Raw genomic sequence first — 25,133 nt, 5'->3', positions numbered from 1 at the left:
TTCAGCTCATGTTTCCCTTCCCTGCAGAGGTCACAGTCCTCAACAACAATATAGGACATGCCATGCCCTTGCCACCCAGTGTAACCTCGTTGCTTTACAAGGGACCTGTAGACTCTAAAACAAAGTCCTGGGAAGAGGGCAGGTGGGGCGGAGTTACAGAGTCAATGAAACCAGATGTTTTACAGCACGGGCCAAAGGATACTAAGTGACATTAGATTGCTCTATAGCAGACCTTGTAACCTACAGGAATCCTCAGAAAATTATCCTGTGGTGGGAGGTATTACTTAAAGGGAGACCCCTATCAAGATGAAAAACGTATTTCTAGACCATGTGTTACCCTAATAAGCAGATTAGCAAAGGAAGGACACTGGGTATCCCACCATATATGACAAGTAATTATCAATTTTGTGAAAGTCAAGCTCATCTTCTAGTGTGAATAAACTGCGCAGATTGCATAAAATAAATGCCCCATAAAGTCACAGTGAGGATTTGTCTACACACATTTGGCATCAAAGTCCTACTATGTGGGCTGGGAAGCATCGTTAAGACACTGTGGACAAGGCCTCGGTGTTGAAATGTCAAATGAAGCAATTTTCAACATCTAAAGACTATATATGACATTGTGGAAGTCAAGCGTGGCCATACACCATGAAAGAAGGCTTCAGCTGCACAATGTTAAGATGTAAAACATATAAACAGGGCCCTCTTGCATCAGTATACAGGTGACATTTACTAATCCCTTGTTATTATTTGGGGCTGCGGTAACTGTTCACTTTGGTAAAGTCTACAGTATTTAAAAGCCTCGTTTTTTTAGGAGCTAGAAAAAACTTTTGCATGGCATGAAGCATACTGATGAAAAATAAATCAATAGTATATAGAGATCTTTGTTTGTCATTAGAATTAGTTATTTAACCCCTTCGCTGCGGGGCTAATTTCCCCGCGGTGCAGGGGGGAGAGGGGCCGCGCAAGGCGCCGCTGTACTGATGATGAGCCCAGGCTCGTCATGCAGCACAGTGCTCGTGTGCTCATGACGAGCCTGGGCTCGTCATGAACCCGCCCGCGCAATGGAACGCTCAGCACAGCGGGGGAATTAGCCCCGCATGTGAGCGTTCCACGGCTCATGACGAGCCCAGGCTCGTCATGAGCACACGAGCACCGTGCTGCATGACGAGCCTGGGCTCTTCATCAGCACTGAAGGGGTTAAGAAAGCTGAAATCTTACTTTTTCTTTTTTAAGAAACCAAATGAAAACATAGTTTCTGACTTCCGCCTGAACTACTTATTCTCACAGCTCTTCAAGCAGGCAAAGGTGTCAAGAAGTGCACACAGCTCACAGAGCTGGACCTCTCCCAATAACTATCGGCTTCCTGAACATGAATCCCTTTTCTGCTTACAAATATAAACCAAGAGGGGAGGTCAATGGTAAAAACACAGAGAATATAAATGCTGACAAGTCCTCTTTGCCCACTGTTTGGGAACCTGCTGTGAGAGAAAAGGGCATGCATCAACCACCAGCCCCCAAAGAGAAACATCCAGCCATTTGTATTCACAACGTATGGCAATGGGGAACTGCCCAAATAGATCCTTTGAAGAAAGAAGCTCCCATAGACTGCAAAGGACCCCATTCCAGAGGAGGGGTTGCATGTGGGTGCACATCAGGCGTGTCTTTGACCATGAAGGTGGTAAAGCTGTAGGATTGGGGTGGAGCTTGGAACTCACTACTTTAGAATACTGGGAGGCCTTGTACGACTGAATTTGTCAGGCATCAGAAAAGTGCTGAAAAACACAGGAGGAATTCTGCAGCAATGTTAATAAGTTGTATTGTTGTATTTATTTGATTTGTATAGCACACATCTGCCAGAGAAACAATCTTCTAAGAGCACACAAAACACAGAACAGTAAAAGCAAGCAATAACAGATAAATCAAATTCAAAAGCTGCAGCATAAAAAATAAAATGATCAACCAGCTTACCCGCAATATAACCGTAGTTATGAGACTAGACCCATAGATATTTTTCAGGTGAAACACTGCATAATGCGACTCAGTCTGTAATCAACAGCCTATCACCAAATGTTGATATGAGACAACTTTGAATCAGCAGTGGAAGAAAGTTCTCTGGTCTGTTTTGTATATTGGAAACCGCCCAAAAGACCTATGGGGCACTGATGGATGGTCAGATTTCCTAAGACATCGCACTCCTTTAAGATTGTGATTTGAATAGTTTGCTGCTTATTCAGACTGAGTTTCATGATATGTAAAAAGACAGCGGAGCAATGCAGCAATCTAGAAAAATGCTGCATACATTAACAAGAGTAACTGAGATGTCCAGAACAAGGAGACGACTTTTGAAAAACGGGGGAGCTATTATTGTCAATTAACAAGAATACTACTACAAAGAGAGCTGTTAGTACCTACCTAATTTACGCTCTGCTATACCCCTGGGGACTCCCTGGACTCTGTGCACACTGTACCTGACTTTGGTATAGTATATACAGAGCCAGCTTCCTCAATCAATCAATCAATCACAGCATTTATATAGCGCACTACTCACCCGGAGGGTCTCAAGGCACTAGGGGAGGGAGGGGGGTCCGCTACTGCTCGAACAGCCAGCCCTTGAGTTGCTTCCTGAAGGCATGGTGGTCCTGGGTCAGGCAGAGGTGTGTCGGGAGGGAGTTCCAAGTCTTGGCGGCAAGGTAGGAGAAGGACCTTCCTCCTGCGATGGTTCTACGGATCCGGGGACGGCGGCGAGGGCGTGGCTGGTCGATCGAAGCTGGCGTGTGGGAGCGTAGAAGTTGAGGCGGCTGTTGAGGTATGCTGGTCCTTGGTTGTGCAGGGCTTTGTGTGCGTGGGTGAGGAGACGCATTCCTTTCAATGGAAGCTTTTTTTCCAAGTGATGACTTCCCTTGCTATCCACTCCTGTAGAAACTGTGCATTTTCATGCACTATCCCACGTTTTCTCCTCGACTTAAACCAGGCTAATATAGGTGTATGTTTAAGCAGTACAAGGTGTGGGAGTGGCAATGCATATGTTTGGAATTAGCAACAAAGAATCTGGAATTGTACCCCTACTTTGATCTATGGTGGAATGAATATATGTCCTCATTGTTGGCCAGCACGATGGCTCAGTGACTACTGTCCACCTGTTCAGAAAAGTGCAAAACAGTCACCTGTTTCCTCGACCTTGCCCTACCGTTATTGACACACAACATCACACGTTGCTTCAAGTCAAGTATTTCCCCTTAGGTGGCCGGATAGAACAACTCTGTCCTATTGTGGAATGAAGATGGGAGTGTGGCCCTGAGATGCGAGGAAGCCAGATGGATTACGAGGCGCCCTCTCTCCATGGCTTGATACGAACTGGTGTTTGCATTCACTTCCTCAACGAAGGATGATGCCCTTCCCTCTTAGGATAGCAGCTGCACAACCGGTCGTCATTCCCCAACACCCTCCATTTCCTGCCTCCGGAACCTCTGCATGATCAGAACATTAACTGTGTGCTCTGCCCACGTGCTATGCACCCCTCTTCCAGGCTCTAATCCGCACGCATCTCCAATTCTAGGCACTGCCCCATTGTAGTCATTCCCTCTCCTCCGGTGTACAGCCACCATAGTCATCGACAATGTTCTCCATAGTTTACCAATCTACCCGTTGATGTTGGACTCCATCCGTTTTGCCTTCCTACCATGCCGTCACACATATGCCACCCACTGCAATACGAAGGTCAGCTCTCCTGAATGTTTACAATGTTTGCTGTTTGTTTTCCCTTGCTCTTTTGAACATTATTTTTTTTACATTCTCTTTGGTAACTTGTACTACTACTCACCACTCACCTTACACAAGGACTAAATGCATAATCTGTCCTGCATATGCAATGTATAAAATGTTGCACCTGTTTTTACTTCCTTTTACAAAGCTACTTGCGAAATTGTTGCTGCACTGTTGTATACGAGTGCAAATGCCGCCATTGACTGTGCCAACATGTAACATTTAAATAAAAATGATTTAAAAAAATAACTGAGATGCTATCCTCCGAGGGTTTCTAGCTGACATCAGATAAGTATGAGAGTGAAAAGGAGTCATGGGAGAGGCATTCCCAAATAATGCTTAACTACCTCACCTATCCACGCTGTAATTCAAAAATTAAACTGATTTGGTGCCTTTTGCTGGCCCACCCAAACAGTGCCTGGTAGCCACCCGCCTGCCCAAATTTAAAACATAACTAGCATCCTGCCACAATCACTACCACCCTTGCCCGTTTCCTCCCCTACCCCATCCTCACCTCCCGTGCCCTCTGCCATATCCAAAAATTACCTGGCCCCTTGACACCCTCCCCACCACAAAAACAAAAATGATACGTGGAGTCTTACTATTCTGCCACAGCACCCTCAACGCATTCCCCCACCTGTTTCCAACACCATGGTTCTCTGCCTTCAGTTTAAGAGCGGGGAGCCAGTGTTGTGTTGCCAGCGGTTTTGTGAGAGCCAGCACGGATAACAATGCCTGCCGGCCTGGCCGATTGGAGACTCATATTTGACAGATGAGGGGGCAGCTAGCTACGCAATACCCATTTTCCTCGGGTATGTGGTGACCTGAGTAGAACAGGGTGTATGGCAGAGAGTTTGTGAGTGGCCACTCCACTGCCTCCCTTAGGTTTCTGGATACCCATGAGAAAGGAGTGAGAGGATCACTATCCGGCACAGCACAGCTTTGAGCCTAGGCTTTTTTGAATGATCTTAAGTCAAAGAAGTGAATAACTACGTTTTAAATCCAGTGTTTGTGCTGATAACTTCCAATGAAAACAATGCTCAACAACTCTGAAGGTAAGCACACTGGCCTACCACCTGCCTACACCAAATTCATAACAAATTGAGTATTAAGAATGATAATTTTACTATTCTCACACATTTCTACTAATTACAACACCTCACCAAAACATGGGGCTAGTGTGTGCAATGGAATCCTCGAATTCAAGGCAAGAAGGTAATACATGTACACAGTGATTTCAGAGTAATAAAATGCCACTAAAAAATAAAACAAAATAGGATTTGCCAATTATGGCATTTTGGGGCCTTTCCTGTCGCAATCAACAGACCCAGCCACACAAGTGGCAGATAATTTTCATCGGAAGACGTATTGGAATGCTGAGTGGCAGGAATTTTGTAGATCCTGGCAGACTCTAGAACCTTCACGTCACAAAATTTGATGAATATTTGTGATTTTAGCCATTGGGATTTCAAGGCATACTGGATAAAAAACTCTAATGGGATCCACCAAGTCACACCATCCTAGACTCCCCTGGTGTATTGCTTTTAGAAACGTCTGGGTTTAGCAGGTTTCCCTGAGTGGTGGTCAGGCCAATATCTGGAAGTAACCACATTGCTAAAAGGAGGCCCGTTTTCACAGCGAAAACGTGACGTCTTCTCGTTATGTTTTGGGGCATTTCCTGCCGCTGTGATAGGTCAAGCGCCACAGGTGGGCCATAAGTTTTAAGGAGAGAAGTGTTTGAACGAAGAGTAATAGAAGACTTGTTATAACCAATTGCATTTTTCTAGGACTATCAGGTAGATGTATCGAGCATTTTTGCGAGTGCAAACAGTGCGAATCGCAAAAATCGGCCGTTTGCGCCCGCAAAAATGGCATTTGAGATGCATCAAGGGTTCATGCACTCACAATTTAAGAATTCGCAAATATTTGCGAGTTCTCAAATTGCGATTGCATTTAAGGAATCGCAATTTACGATTCCTTAAATGCAATTCTTGAACCATTCCAAGATTGCGAATTCACAATCTGGGGTCGCTATTTACCGCGAAGTCAAACATCGTGGTAAATAGCTAAAACTTAGAAATATGCACTTTAGTGCATTTTTCTAAGTGGTATATTACACACACACATGTCCTTGGGACATGTGTGTGCGCAACACTAGTGAACATTGCCATTTCAGGGGTGCAACAGGGTATCCGTTGGGACACCCTGGCACCCTTGAAATTGCAGCACATTTGCGATTCGCTACTTGCTAATCGCAAATAAGGAATGGCTTTAATTAGCGAATCGCAAATTAGGAATCAGTGGGAATCGCAAAAAAATTGCGATTCCTACATGCATCCCGTTTTGCGAGTCTTTAATAGCGAATCCTTAAAATTCACTATTAAGGACTCGCAAAACATCACTTTGATGCATCTGGGGGTTAGGCTTCTAAATGTGTGCAAGCCAAAAAGAAAAAATGGTGGAACGTGTCCTCAGAATCATATAATCGTATGCATCAGTAAGCACAATTTCAGAGCTGTACATATACAATAAATAAATATCGTACATTACAAATAAACACTATCAATCAACTCAGTAACTTTAGCACATTAAAAAAATACATAGGTTTCCTTCATACTAATTTTTCATTTGTTAGATTTTACCATATCACTTGCTGCATGGTCGGTACGTAACAAAATATATAATTAGAAGATGCAGCTCAATATGTAGGTTCTGGGTATCGCATGTTTTTAAACACCAAACAAACACTATATATTTCGGGGTCCAGAATGGTCTGGTGGGCATAACGATATATTACTTTTATAAATCGGCCATCAGGACAACAATTATAGATGAAAAGGTTGTCACTTATTTGTACTTTTTTCTACTTATCTAATTTTTTTTGTTTCAATGATTAGTTCCTTCGGAAAATTAAGATTGATCTACCCAAATGATTCTTTACTGAATTAGGATTTTTTTTTCATAAAGGTATAGCTTCCCAGGTTCATCCATGGGTTACACACATCTGTTCCCACCATAAATTGTAAGTATACCGAAACCACAAGAAATAAGAAAAATCGCCCACCCCTTGGAACGATGCAAAAACTGTGGTCAGGGGCGCAACTAGGTCTTAACTTTGGGGGGGGCTAACATGGCGAACAAATGGGCGTGGCTAATATGTTAATCAATGGGGCGGGGCTAAAATGGCAGATAATCAGGATCGGGTAATGTTCAGGCCAAGCTGAGAAAAAGAAGTGACAAATTCTGTATTCGAAACTAGACAATAATTAGTTTTATAAGAATTAAATTGGAGAACAGAGGGTAATGTCAAACATTTATATAATAACAGACAAAGGATTTGTTCATCTTGCAATAAAGTGCCACTCAAATGCATTATATTGTCACACAATGATATTATTTAAATGGTTGAAATGACACCCTTTTTTCTAATGAAATGCTCACGAAACAGGTTCAAAAGAGCTCAGAACAACATGCTCCTCTCTGAAAAACCAAGACTTGTCAAAGATGTAATTCACCCAAAAAAGGGACTCTGGACACGTGTCATGTACTTATCCACCCCTCAAAGACACAAGGAATTTCAGATTTTGCAATGTGCCTATTTGCAGTGTTACAAACTATAGCACTAACTAACATTTATTTATTGGCAGTGAAGTCATTAAAGCATGGTGCTTTAATGTATAGGCAGTGGAAATAGGGGTGGGGATTTCTGTGCTGCAGCACCCCCAAAATAACCATGTTGGAATTTAGAGGGTCATGAGAAATGATAAAGCATTTACATTTTGATAATATTGTGTTACATTTGCTGTTCTTCTAAAGGCAGGTCAAATACCAGGCAATGTGTACTTCGAAAAACACAGAACTTGGTAATTATATCCCTGTCACACAGTTCCAATCCTCACCTCTTCAGCTGGTGCAGCTCCAAATGTAATTGCATTTTTAAGTGCTTACTACCACTGACGAGGCGTCGGAGCGCTTTTTTGATCAGTAGCACACTACTCTGGAGCCCATAGAGAATTAGTGATGAATTAGTATAGTGATATACGAAATTAATTTGAGGGGTGAATATGTTAGTTTGTTATTTGGATTGAGAAGGATAGTGGAGGGATAGAAGAGGGAAAAGGTTTGCATTTATATAGCGCTTGCTAACCCTGATGAGGTGTTGAAGCGCTTGTTGGCGGTAGCACGCTACTCCGGAACCCAAACAGGATTAGTGGGGAATTAGTATAGTAAAATATTAAAGTAATTTGAGAGGTGGAGATTTTAATCTGTTATTTGTATTGAAAAGGAATAGTGGCGGGATAGAAGAAGGAAGGGTCTAGAATTTCTTTTTTTGGAGGGGTTCATAGCAGTAGGAGATCATAGAAAGAACTAGTCGGGCATTAAATTAAAGAGTTGCCTTACGCACGGCTGCTAGCGACTTCCTATTAGAAGTTGGGCCACTTTAGCATGCTTCAAGTGACAGCTCCACTCCAGGCACCAACTGTAGGTGCCTCCATGCTCCCTACCTCAATGTGCTACTTTCATGGCCAGCACGAGCACTGTCACAGTGCCAAAACCCACTAGGCACTATATTCCTGCTTACGCACATTCATAGCCCCTCTCCACCCCAATAACTACTTCTAATCAATGAAGGGGCCATAGGATGCAAGGAGCAGCACTCATTTGGCGCTCCCATTCATTGTGTTCAGTTAGAAACTGATCATGCGTGTAAACCTGAGATGTACTGTGCGCATAGCGGCAGGTCACTCGCCACATCATAAGCTTGATTACCGGCACAGCCACTCATCCTTTTGTCCTACCAAAAACAAAATGAGGCGCACCAAATCTAACGACGCTCCAAAGTACAGACTGGCTATAAGTAAGGACGGCTGCTGAGAAAAATTAGGTTGATATGTTCCTCGAGAAGCAGTGTCCAAAATGCCGAGGGCAGGCAGTGCCTCACTTGAAAAGTCAGTCACAAAACCCAAGCACACACTACAGGACTCTTGGTGCTGGGAGTTGGAAGATGTGCACAGCAGGGGGAAAGGGATGGCCAGCGCCAGTGACACTTTTCTTTTGTAAAGGAAATCCTGCAGGAGACATATCCCCCTGCTGTGCACATCTTCCCACTCCCACCCCATGCTGCACGGCACATCAAAATTGCTTAGGTGAAATCCCTGCCTTCAGGGAAGGATAGCGCCTCCGTGGCAGCCCATCTCCAAGAATACAAAGTGAGGGGCAGGGAGGTTTGCTGAAACTGGGCCTCTCGGAAGTGGTAATTAAAATCGAATTCTCAGATGCCATGCTAAAGCACCCATTAATAAAAAAAGCTACGATGTGCAGCCTTAAAAAAATTAAACGGGGGAAAAACAGTTTGCTTACTTTCGGTTTTATAGTGCATGTAAATCAGCCGCACGGGCTGAAGACGACGACGGGGGGGGGGGCTGAAGCCCATTTAGCCCAATGGGCGTTGCGCGCCTGACTGTGGTTAAAGTAATACTTTATATAACTCTGCTTGTTCTTGAAAGCTGCGATGATAGTGATCTATATGCTTTCATGTACAGCACATTTTCACATTTTGGAAAAAAAATACATTCTGATTTTTAGTGTGGCTATTTCCGGGGTTTCCTCCTGGGGAACCCACATTCCTTGGGTACCTTTCGAATCTATAACACGTGCCAAAAAAGATGCAGATTTGTCTGGATAGCTTTTTTTGCAAAATAAGTTGAGATGGCACACGGGAGAAGAGCCTCAATCATTAAAAAAAAACTTGATCGCCATTGGAAACGGGGGGGGGGAGGGGGGGCACAGAAGCTACAGGGTTAAAGATGGTGGCCCTAGGCAATCAAATTAGCTAAACAAGGGCATTCTTCTACCATAGATGCGAGCAGCGACAACGGAGAAATATTTGTCCTTTCACTCATTGACTCATTTTTAGTTATGTTTTGAAAGAATGCGTTTGTCTTCATTAATGCTAATTACCTGAGCTGCTTTATCGGTTTTGACCTGAGGAGAAGTCAACTGCTTCTCAGAGTTAGCATAATTATTACAAGCTGCTTCTATTTAATCGACATTGCGCAACTGCGAAAGACAACAATCGCGCCAATTAGTGCTGCATAGCAACGGATCAACAACTTATAAAGATAAAACCGAATTACCCTTTCTTGTGAGATACTTCAAACTGTCGGCAATTACGGAGCTCTTGTCTTGTGTATCCAAGTAAGAGAATGTGGAGACGTCACTCACATCAACGGCAGCTGCAATGGGGATAAAAGCAAACACCGAACTTGTGAACTCAAAGACAATGCAAACAGTAGTCAGTGCTTTTCAAAGCATGATCATAACAGGCAGAGATGGCCATGCGCAGGTTATGTGCAATGTATTAAATACAATGTAGCGTTTTAAAGAGCTAAAGGTAATCTCAAGCGCTTCGTATAGGGTGACCAGATCTTGTGACCCAAAAACCGGGATATTTCGTAAAAATAGAGCAAGGACTACAATTTTACATCAGCGAAGTGGCAAAGCATAACAACCCTCATCAGCATAGAAACCAGAAGTGGCACTAAGTAAATAAATAAATAAAATGTAATTTTTAAAACGAGCATCATACCGGTTAATAAAAGTGCTTACTTATAACAACTGTTAACCAGCCCTGCTTTGCAATACTAAAAAAGTGCCTCCCACTGTATTCACTTGACGGTCTCTAAAAACCGGGACATGAGCCAAATATTTTGAAATCTGATGGGACAAATGATGGAAATCAATCAATCAATCAAAGCATTTATATAGCGCACTACTCACCCAGAGGGTCTCAAGGCGCTAGGGGAGGGGGGTCCGCTACTGCTCGAACAGCCAGGTCTTGAGTTGCTCCCTGAAGGCGAGGTGGAAACCGGGACGCCAGGTCACCCTAGCTTCGTATCAACTCAAAAAGTTTCTTCCTGTAGTAACTCAGCTACTTAGTGCCCATTACCAAATAGAAGAAAACCACAAGTTTCTCTTTGCCAGAAGAAGAGCGACAAAGAGCCAAGAGTTTAATCCTTCAATTTTTGAGAAGTCCTATGAGGTGACATCTACTGAGTGGCCCCATGCCATGTACAACACCTCGTTCAACTGCATACTTTTGTATTTGGAGCCTGTGTGGGCACACCACGCATGTAAGAAGCATTTCTGGGTCTGCGGGCCAACATTTTTGCTGGACTTCTGGTAGGCGTCTGTTGGGATCTGGTGTGGGTTGGAGTGTTGGGATCTGGTGTGGGGTAGAGTGTTGTGCTTGTGCATTCCTCCTTTGTGTTCCCTGCGTGGAACACAGAATGAGGGGCTATGGCAGTTGCTGCTGGGCGGCTGTAGAGACTGGAATTATTAAAGGAAGCTGATAAACCTACCTGCCTCTAGTCTTCCTTTTCATTGGCGACGACGAGTTGTCCTGTCCTTGGCCTTCCGATCCAAGGAGTGAACCTGTTGCCTGTTGACTGACCCATCTGAACTCCGTTCCTGCAGTTTCCTGTGTGGCGCCGCCGCGCCTCAATTCCTGATGGTCAGGTCACCGTTGAGGATTCCTATCGTGGTCCTGCTGTGATCTTGGTTCAGCAGATGCCAATTTTAAGGTACTTTTGGCTAAATGAGAAGTATGCGCACGTGACTGAAGTAAACCTCCCGTTGCTTCTCGCGCCTCCCCTGCTGTGACATCGTCTCTCCCTGAGACGTGATGCGCGGGACGCGAAGTCTATTGAAGTTCTTGCCTGATGCCGCACTACGCAAAGTCGTTCCGTTGTGTGTGGCCATTTTGGATTGCTGCATTTCATTTGGTAGCGCACTGCCATAGCAACATTAGTGATGTTTCCACCGCCGATGCACACAGCTGTTTGGCATCTTTCCGAACTATGCTCTTGGTTCTTGGGTAATCACTGATGCGCACAGCATAGTCATGCACTGTAATAGCAACGTGAGTGTTGTTTTCAAGACTGATGTGCACAGCTGTTTGGCATCATTCAGAACTATGCGCTCAATTCTTGGGTAATCGCTGATGTGCACAGCATATTCCATGGAATTTTCAGTGGTGGCACTGTGAGCATTTAGAGGAATTCTTCAATCAATCATTATGCCAACTCACATGTGTTGGGAGTTTGCACGTCAGTAATGTGCACACCTTATACTCCATTAACTGCATCTTGGCTGTGTTCCAGCACAACTAGTAGTGGATTTGCACGTCTTGCATTCTAGACAAGTTGGTAAGCCAATTTCTACGTGTAAACTGATCGTTGCTGTTTTTATTTTTTTGGGGGGGGGGCAGCAACTCACCCACACACGGCCATCCAATAGACTGCGTACTTGCACCACCTCCCTTTTTGCAATCACCCGGCGCTCCTCCTCTCAATTGGCAGTAGTGGAAGGAGACATTTGATGCTTATCTTGAGATGATAGATGGATACACTTTTATCTCAAAGAATAAGAAAGCCTTACTGGTATACAATTTGGGTTCTGAGGGGAGAAGTATTTTAAAGACTTTACCTCTGGCGCTAGTGAGCACACATGTAAGTGGAGGCGATGATGGTGATTCTTTAATTGTAGATGACTATGCTTCACTCATCAGAACACTGGACAAAAGGTTCAACCCCAAGAGAAATGTAGTACTGGAGCGGCACAAAGTTTTGCAACGTGCTCATGTTCCTAGGTAATCCATCGATGATTTTGTGGCCGTACTCAGAACCCTAGCTGCCACTTGCAATTATAGGGAATTCAGGGATGAAATCTGCGATCAGCTAATTCAAGGTACTTGCAATAGAAAGATTCAGGAAAAACTCTTATTTTCTGATGATCCAGACGTAGAAACTGCTCCCACCCTAGCTAAAAGCATCGAACATTCCCAGCTTAGTATGAAAGAGATGGGTGGGATGGCACCATTGTTAGAACTGGGGGTCTCTAGTTGGCAGAGGTTGGTTCTAGTCAAGGTAAGGAGAAAACACTCTTAGATAACCTCTGCTCACCCTTTGGGTAGCTTGGCACGAACAGGCAAGGCTTATCGAAGGCAATGTGTAAAGTATTTGTACCAACACTCACAGTAACACAGTGAAAACACCACAAACTGACTCCACAACAGTTTAGAAAAATAAAGGTATTTTTAATCTAAACTACACAAGACCAAAACGACAAAAAACCAACATACACAGTTCAAGAATATGGTTTCAATAGGAGTTCTTAAAGTTGCCATAAGTTGCGGGAAAAGTTCACAGTTGAGTCACATTTAGCCAACAGTACCTTTAAAAGCGACAAAGTTCCAAATCAAAAGCTGGTGCGGTGGAAAACAAGCGATGCGTCACACCCTGGGGAGGGGATGCGACGGCCCTGCTGGATGTAGCGGGCATGATGCGGTGACTCCAGTCAGTATGGGGAGGGATGCGATACCTTGTATGGATTCCGGTGCGGAGGTTCCGTAGTGAAAGACGCTTGCAAAGGCACGATGCGATGATCTTTGGAGTTGCGACGATCTCCGGGGCGACGATGTGTGGCCCAACGGTGACCTTCCTCTCGCAGCTCCTTGATGCGATGGCTCTGCGATGACACTCGCACCAACGTGATGCGGTCCGCAAGCAAGCAGTGTGACAATCTCACCCAGCGACGACAGGCCCTGCGACGACACTCGCAGCGATGGTAATCTTCCTGCACCGGGCTGGTGTGTCCCGCAAACGAAGGATGCAATGACTCTGGCGGCAGCAACAGGTGCTGCGACGATCTCGGCCTTCGTAGCGGCTGGAATTTCCTCACACTGTCGGGGATGCGCTACGCAAGCGAGCGATGCGACAACACTTGCAGAAAGTCTTTAAAAGCTTGGTTTCCAGCTTACCAACACAGGTACAACTTCCAGAGGCACCACAACTGGTCCAAGCACTCTAGGAAGGACAGAACTCTCTCAGCAGATTCAGGGAAGCTGTGGGTGAAGTCCTTTTGTTCCTGGGACTTCTTAACAGGGAGCCAGCTCTTCTCAGGCCCTTGGAGATTGCTTCAAGTAAGAGAACACAGCACCAAAAGCAAAGTCCTCCCCCTCTCCTTGGCAGCAAAGCAACAGCAGGTCAGTCCAGCAAAGCAACAGCAGGTCAGTCCAGAAGAGCAACAGCAGGACAGTCTTCCTTCGTCAGTTTCAGATTTCTCCTTGGCAGAGGTTCCTTCTTAATTCCAGGATGATCTAATTTTCTGTAGTCAGGGGTCCTGTACTTATACCACTAAAAGTCTTTGATCCCTTTGTGCAGGAGGGCTCTGAGCCAGGTCTGAACCAGTTCTGGGTGTTCCTTGAGCGCTTTGTTTTCCTGGCCTCTCCTTTCCTTACAGGGAGAGGGGCAGGGTCATCAGCCGCCCAGCAGGAGGTGGAGCCAGCATTGTGGAAGGCAGGCACAGCCTTATTCAGGCCCAGGTGCTATCCCCTCCCACCACTCAAGATGCAGATGCAATCATTCAGCCTAGGGCTGACTCAGCCAGCCTCCTGGGGGCTCCTAGCCCCTGCACTCTCAATTCAGACAGCCAATTCACAAACAGGCCAAATCACACAGAAGGGTCAGACAAGAGAACAGCAACTTTCTAAAAGTGCTGATCTCAAACACAGGATTTAAAAACAGCCTTTAATAAAATATGTGTTATTAAATTCTGAGTTCAGGGATACCAGAGTTTGATGTCCTATCTTGCTCCTATGGGAAGATATACTGGTAGTCACTGTAGCCAGCATCCCCCATGATAGCCTATGGGGCAAGATAGCCTTACAATAGTGAAAAACGAAAATGGCTGTAATTTACTACCAGAGCATGTCACCTGCACAAGTACATGCTCTACCTTTCACATACACTGCACCCTGCCCCTGCCCAAGGGGGTACCTTGGGCCTTCCATAGGGGTGACCAATGTGTACATAAAAGGAAGGTATGAGCCTGGCCAGTGGGGACACTGACCAGGAGGACATGGCAGTTCACAGACTGCACGCAGGCACTGCGGTGGCAGGTCTAAGACACCATTTTTGGGCTACTCATGTGGGTGGCACAATCAGTGCTGCAGGCCCACTAGTAGCATTTGTTATCACCAGCCCTGGCACACTCAGTGCACTTTACTAGGGACTTCTTGGTTACACAAATATGCCAATCATGGATAACCAATCTCAATAACAATTTACACAGGGAGCACTTGCACTTTGACACTGAACAGCAGTGGCAAAGTGCCCAAAGCATCTAAACCAGCAAAAACGAAATCCAGCACAGCATCAAAAATACAGGAGCTAGAGGCAAAAAGATAGGGGGAAACCACACCAAAGATGGGGGGCTTTGGCAGTGCTGCCGGGAGGCTGTAGAGACTTGACTGAATAAAGGAAACTGGTAAACCTACCTGCCTCTCGTCACCCTTTTCAGCGTCTGATCAAAGGAGCCGTTCAGAATTGAGAAGACATGAACTCTGCAGAAAGACAAAGCACCATTCTTGGTGCCTTCTTATGGTGTTGCCATGTTGCCTGCATCAAAGGGGAGCAAATGATGCCTTCTGTTTAATATTTAAAAACATTTAACAGGAGAGCAGAGCCTCAAAATGTGCAGCGCTTAAGGCCAAGAAGTGCGGTAAGGCCCTCCCCTTGTGATGGTCCTGTGGGGTCATACTCATGGCAAACTAACTGTTGCTGAAGAAGCCAGGAGAGGATGATGGTGTCACATGGCAGCTAGGTGTAAGGAGAACCAAGGCTGGAAACCTCAATTTAAGCACCAGCATCAACCGAATCATCGTCATAAATTGTTGCACTTCAAGTTTGCGAGGCGGCTATATCTCACCCCCAGTAAGTTACACAGCATTGACCCAGCACGATCTGATGCCTGCCTGAAATGTAAGGCCCCGCATGCGGACTTTGCCCATATGACGTGGACACGCCCCAAGTTGGAGGTATGTTGGACATCCATTTTCAGCGAGTTGTCTAAGATGGTTGAACTGGACATAGCACCATCTCCTCTCCTTGCCCTATTGGGGCATGTCCATGATCTCTTTAAGTCCAGGCGTCGCTTTGTTGCGATAGCGCTCTTGCTAGCCAGGCGTGAGGTGGCCATTAAATGGGCGGGTAAAGCTATCCCTACACTTCAGACATGGTTACATAGCATGACATACTGTAATGCCACTAGTGAAACATATGCTCAATTGCAGCCTCCCGCTTCTAGACCGGTGGACATCTGGCAACCCTTGTTGGCGTACCTACAGCGCTCACAGGAGCCCAACGATACACTATCACAGACATCACAAGCATTGTAGACTTTGAAGGACGTAAATGGGTGCTGCATTTTTATGTTAATTATGCTGTATAGGACCATTATGTGTGTGGTAGCCGCTGCATGTTTCTGGCAATTGCTGTATGGTCACCATCGTCAGCGTGGACGTCACTGCATATCTTGAGCTATCTGTTGGACACGCACTAGCTTTTGGACACTGTCCTGCTGTTTGTTATGTAACTTTTATACTATCACAGACCGGGTACACCATGGTGCGGACCAACTGCCTCTTTTGTTTTTTTTTTGCTTTTGTATGTTGTTTTTTCTTTTTGTGGACAATGCAAATAAACTAATTATTAAAAAAAAAAAAGTACCAGCATCAAAGTAAATCAAGAAAAAATCCTCAGATCAACCCACTAACGTTTTTCTGTTTAGCACTACTGCACCAAAAGGTATTTGCGCACTTTACATCACACAAAATAAACTGTTACAGAAGAAATATCTATTTGAAAATAATTTGAGAAAATAATAATTTGAAACAGAAAACATAAGAAATATTGAAATGGATATTGCAGTACAGTGAGGGCAAAACGATGGGTATCGCTGCATTTGGTTTGTGTAAATGAATTAAGATGTTTATTTTGGATAAATTACTCACATACCGCAGCAATAATTACAAATTAAAAGTCTCAATAAATACAAATTAAAAGTGTCATACATATTCAAATACATAAGTAAAAATGTCAATACAATAGTATGATAGCAACAGTTCATAAGAACCAAATATGCAATGAATTATATATATATATATATGTTTTTTAAATTGTTGTTTATGCTCTCTTAAATAAGGAAATTGTTTAACCCATTTAAAATTGATACGATGCCCAGGGGGCAATATCTGATGCTATGTTAAGATTGGTTATTCCAGCTCCCCGTGACAAAAGTAAGCAGGGTATAACCTATTTGTTGGTCTACTCTGTCTTTCTGTTATTTCAAGCAACAGATGTAAAACAAGTGGGATAAGTGGACAATTAATCTCAATCGTAGACAAATAAGAAGGCGTCTCTGGTTATCAACAAAATAAATATAAATTAGCTATTTCATTCAGTTCTGCCTTCTTAATGAACAAGTTACTTACCTCATGTAACGCTCTTTCTGGTGAAACTACCTAGCCACAGATTCCTCACCTTTCGAAAATTTCCCAGGTGTCAGACTGGATATGGAATCATCTTAGCAGTACCTCTGTATGCTAAAAAGTAAAGCAGTGAGGCTCTGCACGGATGTATTTCCACTCTGGAATGACATGCAGGGCCTATTTAGGTATCACTCACTCACTCTGACGTCAGTTGCTTTCAAGACTGTCCGAGCCACAAGACGCAGAGACTTAGCATCTTAATAATGGATAGAGTCCAATCACAGAACGGGGAGGATGGCAGGGTTGGTGAGCAACCTTCAGCTAGACAGAGTCTCTACCACGCGTTACCAAAGGTAAGTATCTCGTTCTTCTAATAGACACTTCTAGCTGTAGACTTCAATCAATCAGAGTACATGTAAAGCGCGCTATTACCCGTGAGGGTCCCAATGCACTGAGGGGAGGGGGGTGTTGCTACTGCTCGAAGAGCCAGGTCTTGAGGAGTCTTCTGAACGCGAGTAGGTCTTGGGTCTGCCGTATGTGGGTAGGGAGGGTGTTCCAGGTCTTGGCGGCGAGGTAGGAGAAGGATCTCCTGCCGGAGGTCGTTCGTTGGATGCGGGGGACAGTGGCGAGGGCGAGGCTGGCAGAGTGGAGCTGGCGGGTGGAGGTGTGGAAGCCGAGTCTGCTGTTCAGTTAGGTTGGTCCGGCGTTGTGGAGTGCTTTGTGTGCGTGGGTGAGGAGCTTGAAGGTGATCCTCTTGTTAACAGGGAGCCAGTGTAATTCTCTCAGGTGGGGGTGATGTTGCTGCGGCGGGGGACGTTGACGATCAGTCGGGCGGAGGCATTTTGGATGCGTTGTAGTCGTCGTAGGTGTTTGGCTGGGATTCCTGCATAGAGTGTGTTGCCGTAGTTCAGACTGCTGCTGACGAGTGCCTGTGTCCCCGTTCTTCATGTATCGGTCGGCATCCACTTGTAGATCCTGCGGAGGATGCGGAGGGTGTTGTAGCAGGAGGAGGAGATGGCGTTGAACTGCTTAGACATGGAGAGGGAGGAGTTGAGGATGAATCCTAAATTGCACGCATGGTCGGTGGGTGTTGGTGCTGTTCCCAGTGTGGTTGGCCACCAGGAGTCGCCCCAGGCCGAGGGGGTGGGTCCGAGGATGAGGACCTCGTCTTGCCCGAGTTCAGCTTCAGACGGCTGCTCCTCATCCAATCGGCGACAGCCTTCATTTCTTTGTGGAGGTTGGTTTTGGCGGTGTGCGGGTCCTTGGTGAGGGAGAGGATGAGCTGGGTGTCGTCAGCGTAGGAGATGATGTTGTGGTCGTGATGGCGGGCCACTTGTGCGAGGGGGGCCATGTAGACGTTGAACAGCGTTGGGCTGAGGGATGAGCCGTGGGGGACGCCACAGATGATGTCGGTGGCTTCGGATCGGAAGGTGGGAGGCGGACCCTCTGAGTTCCGCCGGAGAGGAAAGAGGTGGTCCAGTCAAGAGCTTTCTCTTGGATTCCGGCTTCTAGGAGGCGTGTCTTTAGAGTGCGATGGCAGACCGTGTCCAAGACGGCTGACAGGTCCAGGAGGATGAGGGCGAATGTTTCGCCATTGTCTAGTTGCCACCTGATGTCGTCTGTGGCGGCGAGGAGGGCTGTCTCGTTGCTGTGGTTTCGTCTGAATCTGGACTGGGACGGGTCCAAGATGTTGTTGTCTTTGAGGTGGTGGGCCAGTTGCATGTTGACGATTTTCTCGATGACCTTTGCCGGGAACGGGAGCAGGGAAGATGGGCAGGAAGTTCTTGAGGTCCTTGAGGTCGGATTTGGGCTTCTTGAGGAGGGCGTTGATTTTGGCGTGCTTCCAGCTTTCCGGGTCTGTCGCTGTTTCGAAGGAGATGTTGATGACCTTCCGTAGTTGGGCTGCGATGGCTGCATCTGCTTTGTTGAATACTTGGTGTGGGCACGGGTCAGACAGAGATCCTGAGTGAATGGAGTTCATGACCTTGAGTGTCTCGTTGTCGTTGATGTTGGACCAGGAGGTCAGGCGGTTGTCTCTGGTGGCTTTCACAGGGGAGGTGGAGTCTGGCATAGTCTGGGCGGTCGTGGTGTTGAAGCTGTTGTGGATGTCAGTGATCTTGCGGTGGAAGAAGATGGCTAGTGAGTCGCATAGTTCTTTTGAGGGCGGATGTCGTTGGCGTTGGAGTTGGAGAGTTCCTTTACGATGCTGAAGAGCTCTTTGCTGTTGTGTGCATTGTTATCCAAGCGATCTTTGAAGGAGGATCTCTTGGCTAATCTGATGAGGTGGTGGTGTCTGCGGGTGGCGTCCTTGTGGGCTGTGTGGTTGTCAGGTGTGCGTTCGTGGAGCCATGTCTTCTCCAGTTTCCGGCATGCGCGTTTATAGGTCTGGAGTTCATCGGTGAATCAGGTGGCTTTCTTGTTGGCGTGGCTGTTGGAGGGTTTCGTGAGCGGGGAAAGGGTGTTGGCGCAGTCGTCGATCCACTGTCTGAGGTTTCGGGCTGCGGTGTCTGGGTTGGTGGGGTAAGTGGGAGGGTTCTTGGCGAGGGAGGTGATCAGCTGGTCTTCGGTGACTTTGCTCCAGCAGTGGCGAGGCAGCTGTTGGGTGCGGTGGTACGTGGTTGGTTTCTTGAAGGTGAAATGGATGCAGCGGTGGTCGGTCCAGTGGAGTTCGGGGGTGTGGTCGAAGGCGACGTAGGAGCCTGTGGAGAAGACGGGATCCAGCCTGTGGCCTGCGGCGAGGGTGGGTGCGGTTGCGAGTTGTCTGAGGCCCAGGTTGGCGAGGTTGTCGATCAGGGTGGCGGAGTTGGCGTTGTTGTTGTTCTCAAGGTGGAATTTCAGGTCCCCCAAGGAGGATGTAGTCCGTGGAGGCGAGTGCGTGGGTGCTGGAGAGGTCGGCAATGGAGTCGCTGAAGTGAGCCGGGGATCCAGGGGGTCTGTAGATGAGTGTTCCTCTGAGGGTGGTGTTGGGGTCAGTGTGGATCCGGAAGTGCAGGTTTTCGGCGGTGTTGAGGGTGTCATCTGCGTGGGTGGCGACCTTGAGGGTGGACTTGTGGACGATGGCTATTCCTCCTCCGATTCCGTTGGCGCGATCCCTGCGGGTGATCTTGTAGCTGTCCGGGATGGCTATGGAATGTCGGGTGCCGAGAAGTCGTTCCACCACGTCTCGGTCAGGAAGGCCACGTCTGAGGCGGAGGTGTCGAGCAGATCCCAGAGCTCGACGGCGTGTTTGCATGCGGAACGGGTGTTGAGTATGCAGCGGAGGTGGTTGGGTCCAGTTATTGGAGGTGTGGTAGTTCTGTCGCAGGTGAAGCTGCAGGTGTGGCAGGAGAAGGGTCTGTGGGTCTGTTTCAGGGCGGGCTGGAAGCAGGTGTGGTTTTGGCCGGTGTTAAGTGCGTGGAGGGTGCTGGCGTCGTAGTGGATTCCAGTGTCGTGCGTTCGTGGGGTCCAGGGGTTCTGGCGCTGGGAGTGGTCCAGGTGCGGTGCATCAGTGGCGCGTCCACTGCACGGCTGCTTCTCTGCCTGCATCTGAGGTGGCTTGGTAGGGAGAAGCAGCTGGGAGGTGGGAGCGGGGAGGCGAATGGGTGTGCGGGGGGGCGGAGCCGCAGGGATGCAGCAGCGGGAAAGGGTCGGATCGGGAGCGGCGGGGGGAACTGGTGCACAGGGCAGAGGGGAGGGAAAACCCCAGGAAACAAGGAGGCAGCAAGGAGGCAGGAACCAGGCAGTCAGGTGATGAGCAGCGGCGTGGGGGCGACCTGCCTGCAAGCAGGATCAAAGGTCACAAAAAAGCGTAGAAAGGTCACAAAAAATGGGGGGAAACGAGTGGCACAGAGGCACAAAGGTCCAAAGAAAGCGCAGAAAGGTCACAAAACCGGGGGGAAACGAGTGGCATAGAGGCACAAAGGGGAGTAGAGGCAAGAAAAACAAGTACAATCAGGGGAGCAGAACGCAAGAAAAACGAGTGCAATCAGGAGAGCAGAAGGCACAAAAAACGGGTACAATCAGGGTAGTAGAAGCAAGAAAAACAAGAGCAATCAGGGGAGCAGAAGGCAAGAAAAACGAGTGCAATAAGGGGGGCAGAAAGCAAGAAAAACGAGTGCAATCAGGGGAGCAGAAGGCAAGAAAAACTAGTGCAATCAGGGGAGCAGAAGGCACGAAAAACGGGTACAATCCGGGGAGCAGAGGTAAGAAAAACGAGTGCAATCAGGGGAGCAGAAGACAAGAAAAACGAGTGCAATCAGGGAAGCAGAAGGCAAGAAAAACGAGCATAATCAGGGGAGCAGAAGGCAAGAAAAACGAGTGCAATCAGGGGAGCATAAAGCAAGAAAACAAGCACAATCAGGGGGAACAGAAGGCAAGAAAAATGAGTACAATCAGGGGAGCAGAAGGCAAGAAAATGAGAACAATCAGAGAACAGAAGGCAAGAGAACGGGCACAGATAAGAATGCAGGCACAGGGGGTAGACAGGCAACAGCGGTCACATACACCAGAAGACAGTATGGGCAGTATAGGGAAGACAGACAGACAGCGACAGTGATACAAACCTAAGGCCTACCACTGGCCACCAGGGATGAGGCGCAGATGGAGGGCCTCAACTTCTACAGCAGCGGCAGCTGGGGCAGGGTCCAGACACACAGGCGGAGCTGTGTGGTGGGGGAGCGACCTACTAGCAAGGTCAAGGGTCGCTCACCTTTTGAATAGAAGCCAAAGCAATACCTATTTGGGGGCGTGGGGGAGGGGGGTCTGTGAATAGACTTAAACCAGAAAATCATGTAGGACTGAAAAGGTAATATGCTCGTCTCTTCGAAACGGACTGTCCAGGCAATAGTGCTTTGTGAATGAATGGAGGGATGCCCGGCAAATACTTAGAATAGTAACTCTGTGTGCCAATGTTATAAATAGGGGTAGGTAGTTGGCAAAGGTTTGCACCTTGTCCAAGTAGGGACCTTACATCTAGTCACGATAAGGGAGTTACGCACTTTAGATAATCCCTGCACACCCCCTTGGTAGCTTGGCACGATCGGACAGGTTTATATCAATGGCAATGCAATGTGTAAAGTATTTACAACAAGACACACAGTAACACAGTGAAGAAACGACTACAAATGGACACCATCCCAGTTTAGAAAACTAAAGTATCTTTAGCTAAAGCAAAGAAGACTAAAGCAACAACAATCCATCATAAACAATTGACTTTTAAAAGGTTTCAAGCAATTCTGTCCATAGAAAACTATGGATGCGTGACTTTTGCACAAAGTAACTCAAGTGCATCAAAATTCACAAAGCCAAACAGCTGCAGAGAATGGATGCGTCGAAAAAACAGAGACCTATCTGTTCCTGAGTCCTTTGGGAGGCGATGCAACAGTTCTGCTGCACAAAGAAGTGATGCATCGCATCCGGACTGTAGGGGGAAGTGATACATCGATTCAAAGATGGTTCTGGTCAGCGGGGGATGCGTCGGAAAACTTGCCGGTCCCAGGATGCTTCTTTCCAGTCCAGGGAAGATCTGGTTTGGTAGTTCAGGCTGGATTGTTCCCATGAGGAACATGGTCAAGACTGATTTGCATATGGCTGGGTCTGAACTGGAGTGGCGAAGTGAGCTAAAGAGAGATGATAGATTCAACCCAGATCTGTGACTGCGGGTGAGACCGTGAAAAGTTTCTGCGCTCCATCTATCATCTCCTTGTGTTTGCTTTGTTCACCCTAATTTGGCAGGGTATGCCCAGATGTGGGACACTTGCTCACTTTGCCACTAGTTTCAAGCTAGCATGGCCGATGAGGGGTGTTACCCCGAAACTCGTCATAGGATGCTTGTTTTCAGTACAGGGAAGACCTAGCTTGGAAGTTCGGGCTGCACCATTCCCATGAGGAACAGGGTAAAGACTAATTTGCATATGGCTGGGTCTGAACTGGGATGGCAAAGTGAGCTAAAGAGAAATGATGGATTTCAGATCTGTGACTGGGGTGAGTGTCTGAAAAAAGTTTCAGCGCTCCGCCCATCATCTCCTTGTGTTTGCATTAGAAAAACAGGGGCTGGAAAGGTGATGCGTCAATTTTTTCTTGGTCTCTTTATGCTTTTTCAGCTCCCAGAAACAGGCACAATCTTTAGAGGCCTAGAACTGGAACAACCACCTCCTGTCAGGTCAGAACTCCTGGCAGTGGGGTTCAAGGTAAGTAATGTTGAAGTCTTTGTGTCCTTGAGACTTCAGAACAGGAGGCAGGCACACACAAGCCCTTGGGGATTCTTCTCAAGCAGGTTCACAGCAAAGTTCTAGTCTTTTTCCTCTTCTTGGCAGAAGCAGCAACTGCAGGCCAACCCAGCAAAGGAACACACAGCAAAAGTGTAATACTCTTCCTTACAGCTCTTCGCTCTTCTCCTTGGTAGAGGTTCCTCTTGATTTCAGAAGTGATCTAAAGTCTGGGGTTTCAGTCTAATGTGTATACCCCATTCTGTTTTTGAAGTCTTTGTTGCAAGAGTCTGCAACAGTTCTGTCCTCCCTGATCCAGCTTCACTACAAGAGGTGGAGACCGCATTGTGCTGAGCAGACACACCCTATTCAGGTGCTAGTGAAAAACTCCTCCCACCACTCTAAATACTGAAAGGTCTATTTGGCCTGGCTAGGAGTCACCCAGGAAAGGCAGGGCATACCTCATCCCCCATTGTGACTGTCAAGTATGAATGCACATCCACAGATCCTGTCACTCCAAAACCATACAACAAATACACAAACAAGCAGAGGCACACATGATGTTTAAACATGAAAATACCCACTTTCTAAAAGTGGAATTTTCAAACACATAATTTAAAAGCCACCTTCACTAAAATATGTGTTTTTAAATTCTGAGTTCAGAGAGCCTAAACTCCATTTGTTGATCTTGTCCCAATTGAAAGTTACACATGTAGAATGTTATAGTGGAGCTCCAATGATAGCCTAGGGGACAGACAGCCTTTCAATTGTGAAAAACAAAATACACAGTATTTCACAATCAGGGCATGCAAAACACATCAGTACATGTCCTACCTTTCACATACACTGTACCGTGCCCATGTGGGTACCTTGGACCAAACTAGGTGTGCCTTACCTGTAAGAAAGGAGAAGGTTTGGCCTGGCAAGTGGGTGCACTTGCCAGGTCAACATGGCAGTTTATAACTGTGCACGCAGATACAGCAGTGACAGGTCTGAGGTACATTTACAGGGCTACTGGAGGAAAGTAACCAGTGTCCGGAAAGAGATATAGTACAGTGTCTGAACACTAAGAGAAGGAGCAGTTTCAAAACTGGGAAACCACCCCAGTAAGTGGAACGCAAAGAAGGACCTCATTGGCAATCCCGCAAGCATCACTGAAAAGCTCCCTAGCACATGGAGACATCGGACCAGACCTCGCAGAGAGGTGACGACGTAGGAAGAGAAATACCCATGGCAACTTGCATATATGCAAAAATAAATGTGTATATATATATATATATATATATATGTATATATATATATATATATATATATATATATATATATATATATCACCTCCACACCTGCTTTTCACTACAAACCAGGTCTGACACATGCTCTGGATACCAGCAAGTTTCTTTATTCCGCCATTGCACACATTATTCACTCTTCGTGAGTCCACAAGATTCAGCCTCCGGCAGACGCGTTTCGGCGTGTGCCTCTTCAGTGCCGGGTGCTCACTGAAAACTGCCAAGATGGAAATGCTCCGAAGCTGCTGATTTTAAGCTGCTAATCGAGTCTTCTCATTGGTGGGCAATCACTCTGACAGGAAATGTTCCTTAGATCGTTATTGCCGCTGTTCCCACCAAGAGACCTCGGGTGAAGTGCATCGAGTCCCGCAACATGGAACCAACAGGCAATACGAGAGAGGTACAGTGACCTATCTTCGCACATGGTAGTGCTTGCAGTGTCGGCTCCTTCTGGTATTGCGGGAAAATGTTGGCGGCTTCCATCATTGCTGGCAAGTCCATTAAGCAGACGTACTGTCTGCTCCCTCTCCCCATTACCTTTAAGACACTTCGGGTTGAGGGGGC

At 46.6% G+C, this 25,133-nt stretch overlaps 1 protein-coding gene across 1 annotated transcript in view; it reads right to left on the bottom strand.

Annotated features, from left to right (window-relative positions):
• UGGT2 (UDP-glucose glycoprotein glucosyltransferase 2) overlaps positions 1–25,133 on the bottom strand; it is a 1,432,652-nt gene that overhangs the window by 660,816 nt on the left and 746,703 nt on the right. The window contains exon 19 of the mRNA XM_086936163.1: positions 9,903–10,001. Within this exon, the coding sequence (XP_086792289.1) occupies positions 9,903–10,001 (99 nt within the window). The remainder of the gene's footprint in view (positions 1–9,902; positions 10,002–25,133) is intronic.

Source organism: Lissotriton vulgaris, chromosome 8 (genome assembly GCF_964263255.1).
Source record: "Lissotriton vulgaris chromosome 8, aLisVul1.2, whole genome shotgun sequence".
NCBI classification, from domain to species: domain Eukaryota; kingdom Metazoa; phylum Chordata; class Amphibia; order Caudata; family Salamandridae; genus Lissotriton; species Lissotriton vulgaris.
Note: the sequence above shows the minus strand (reverse complement) of the source record. Positions and strands in the feature narration are given on the sequence as shown.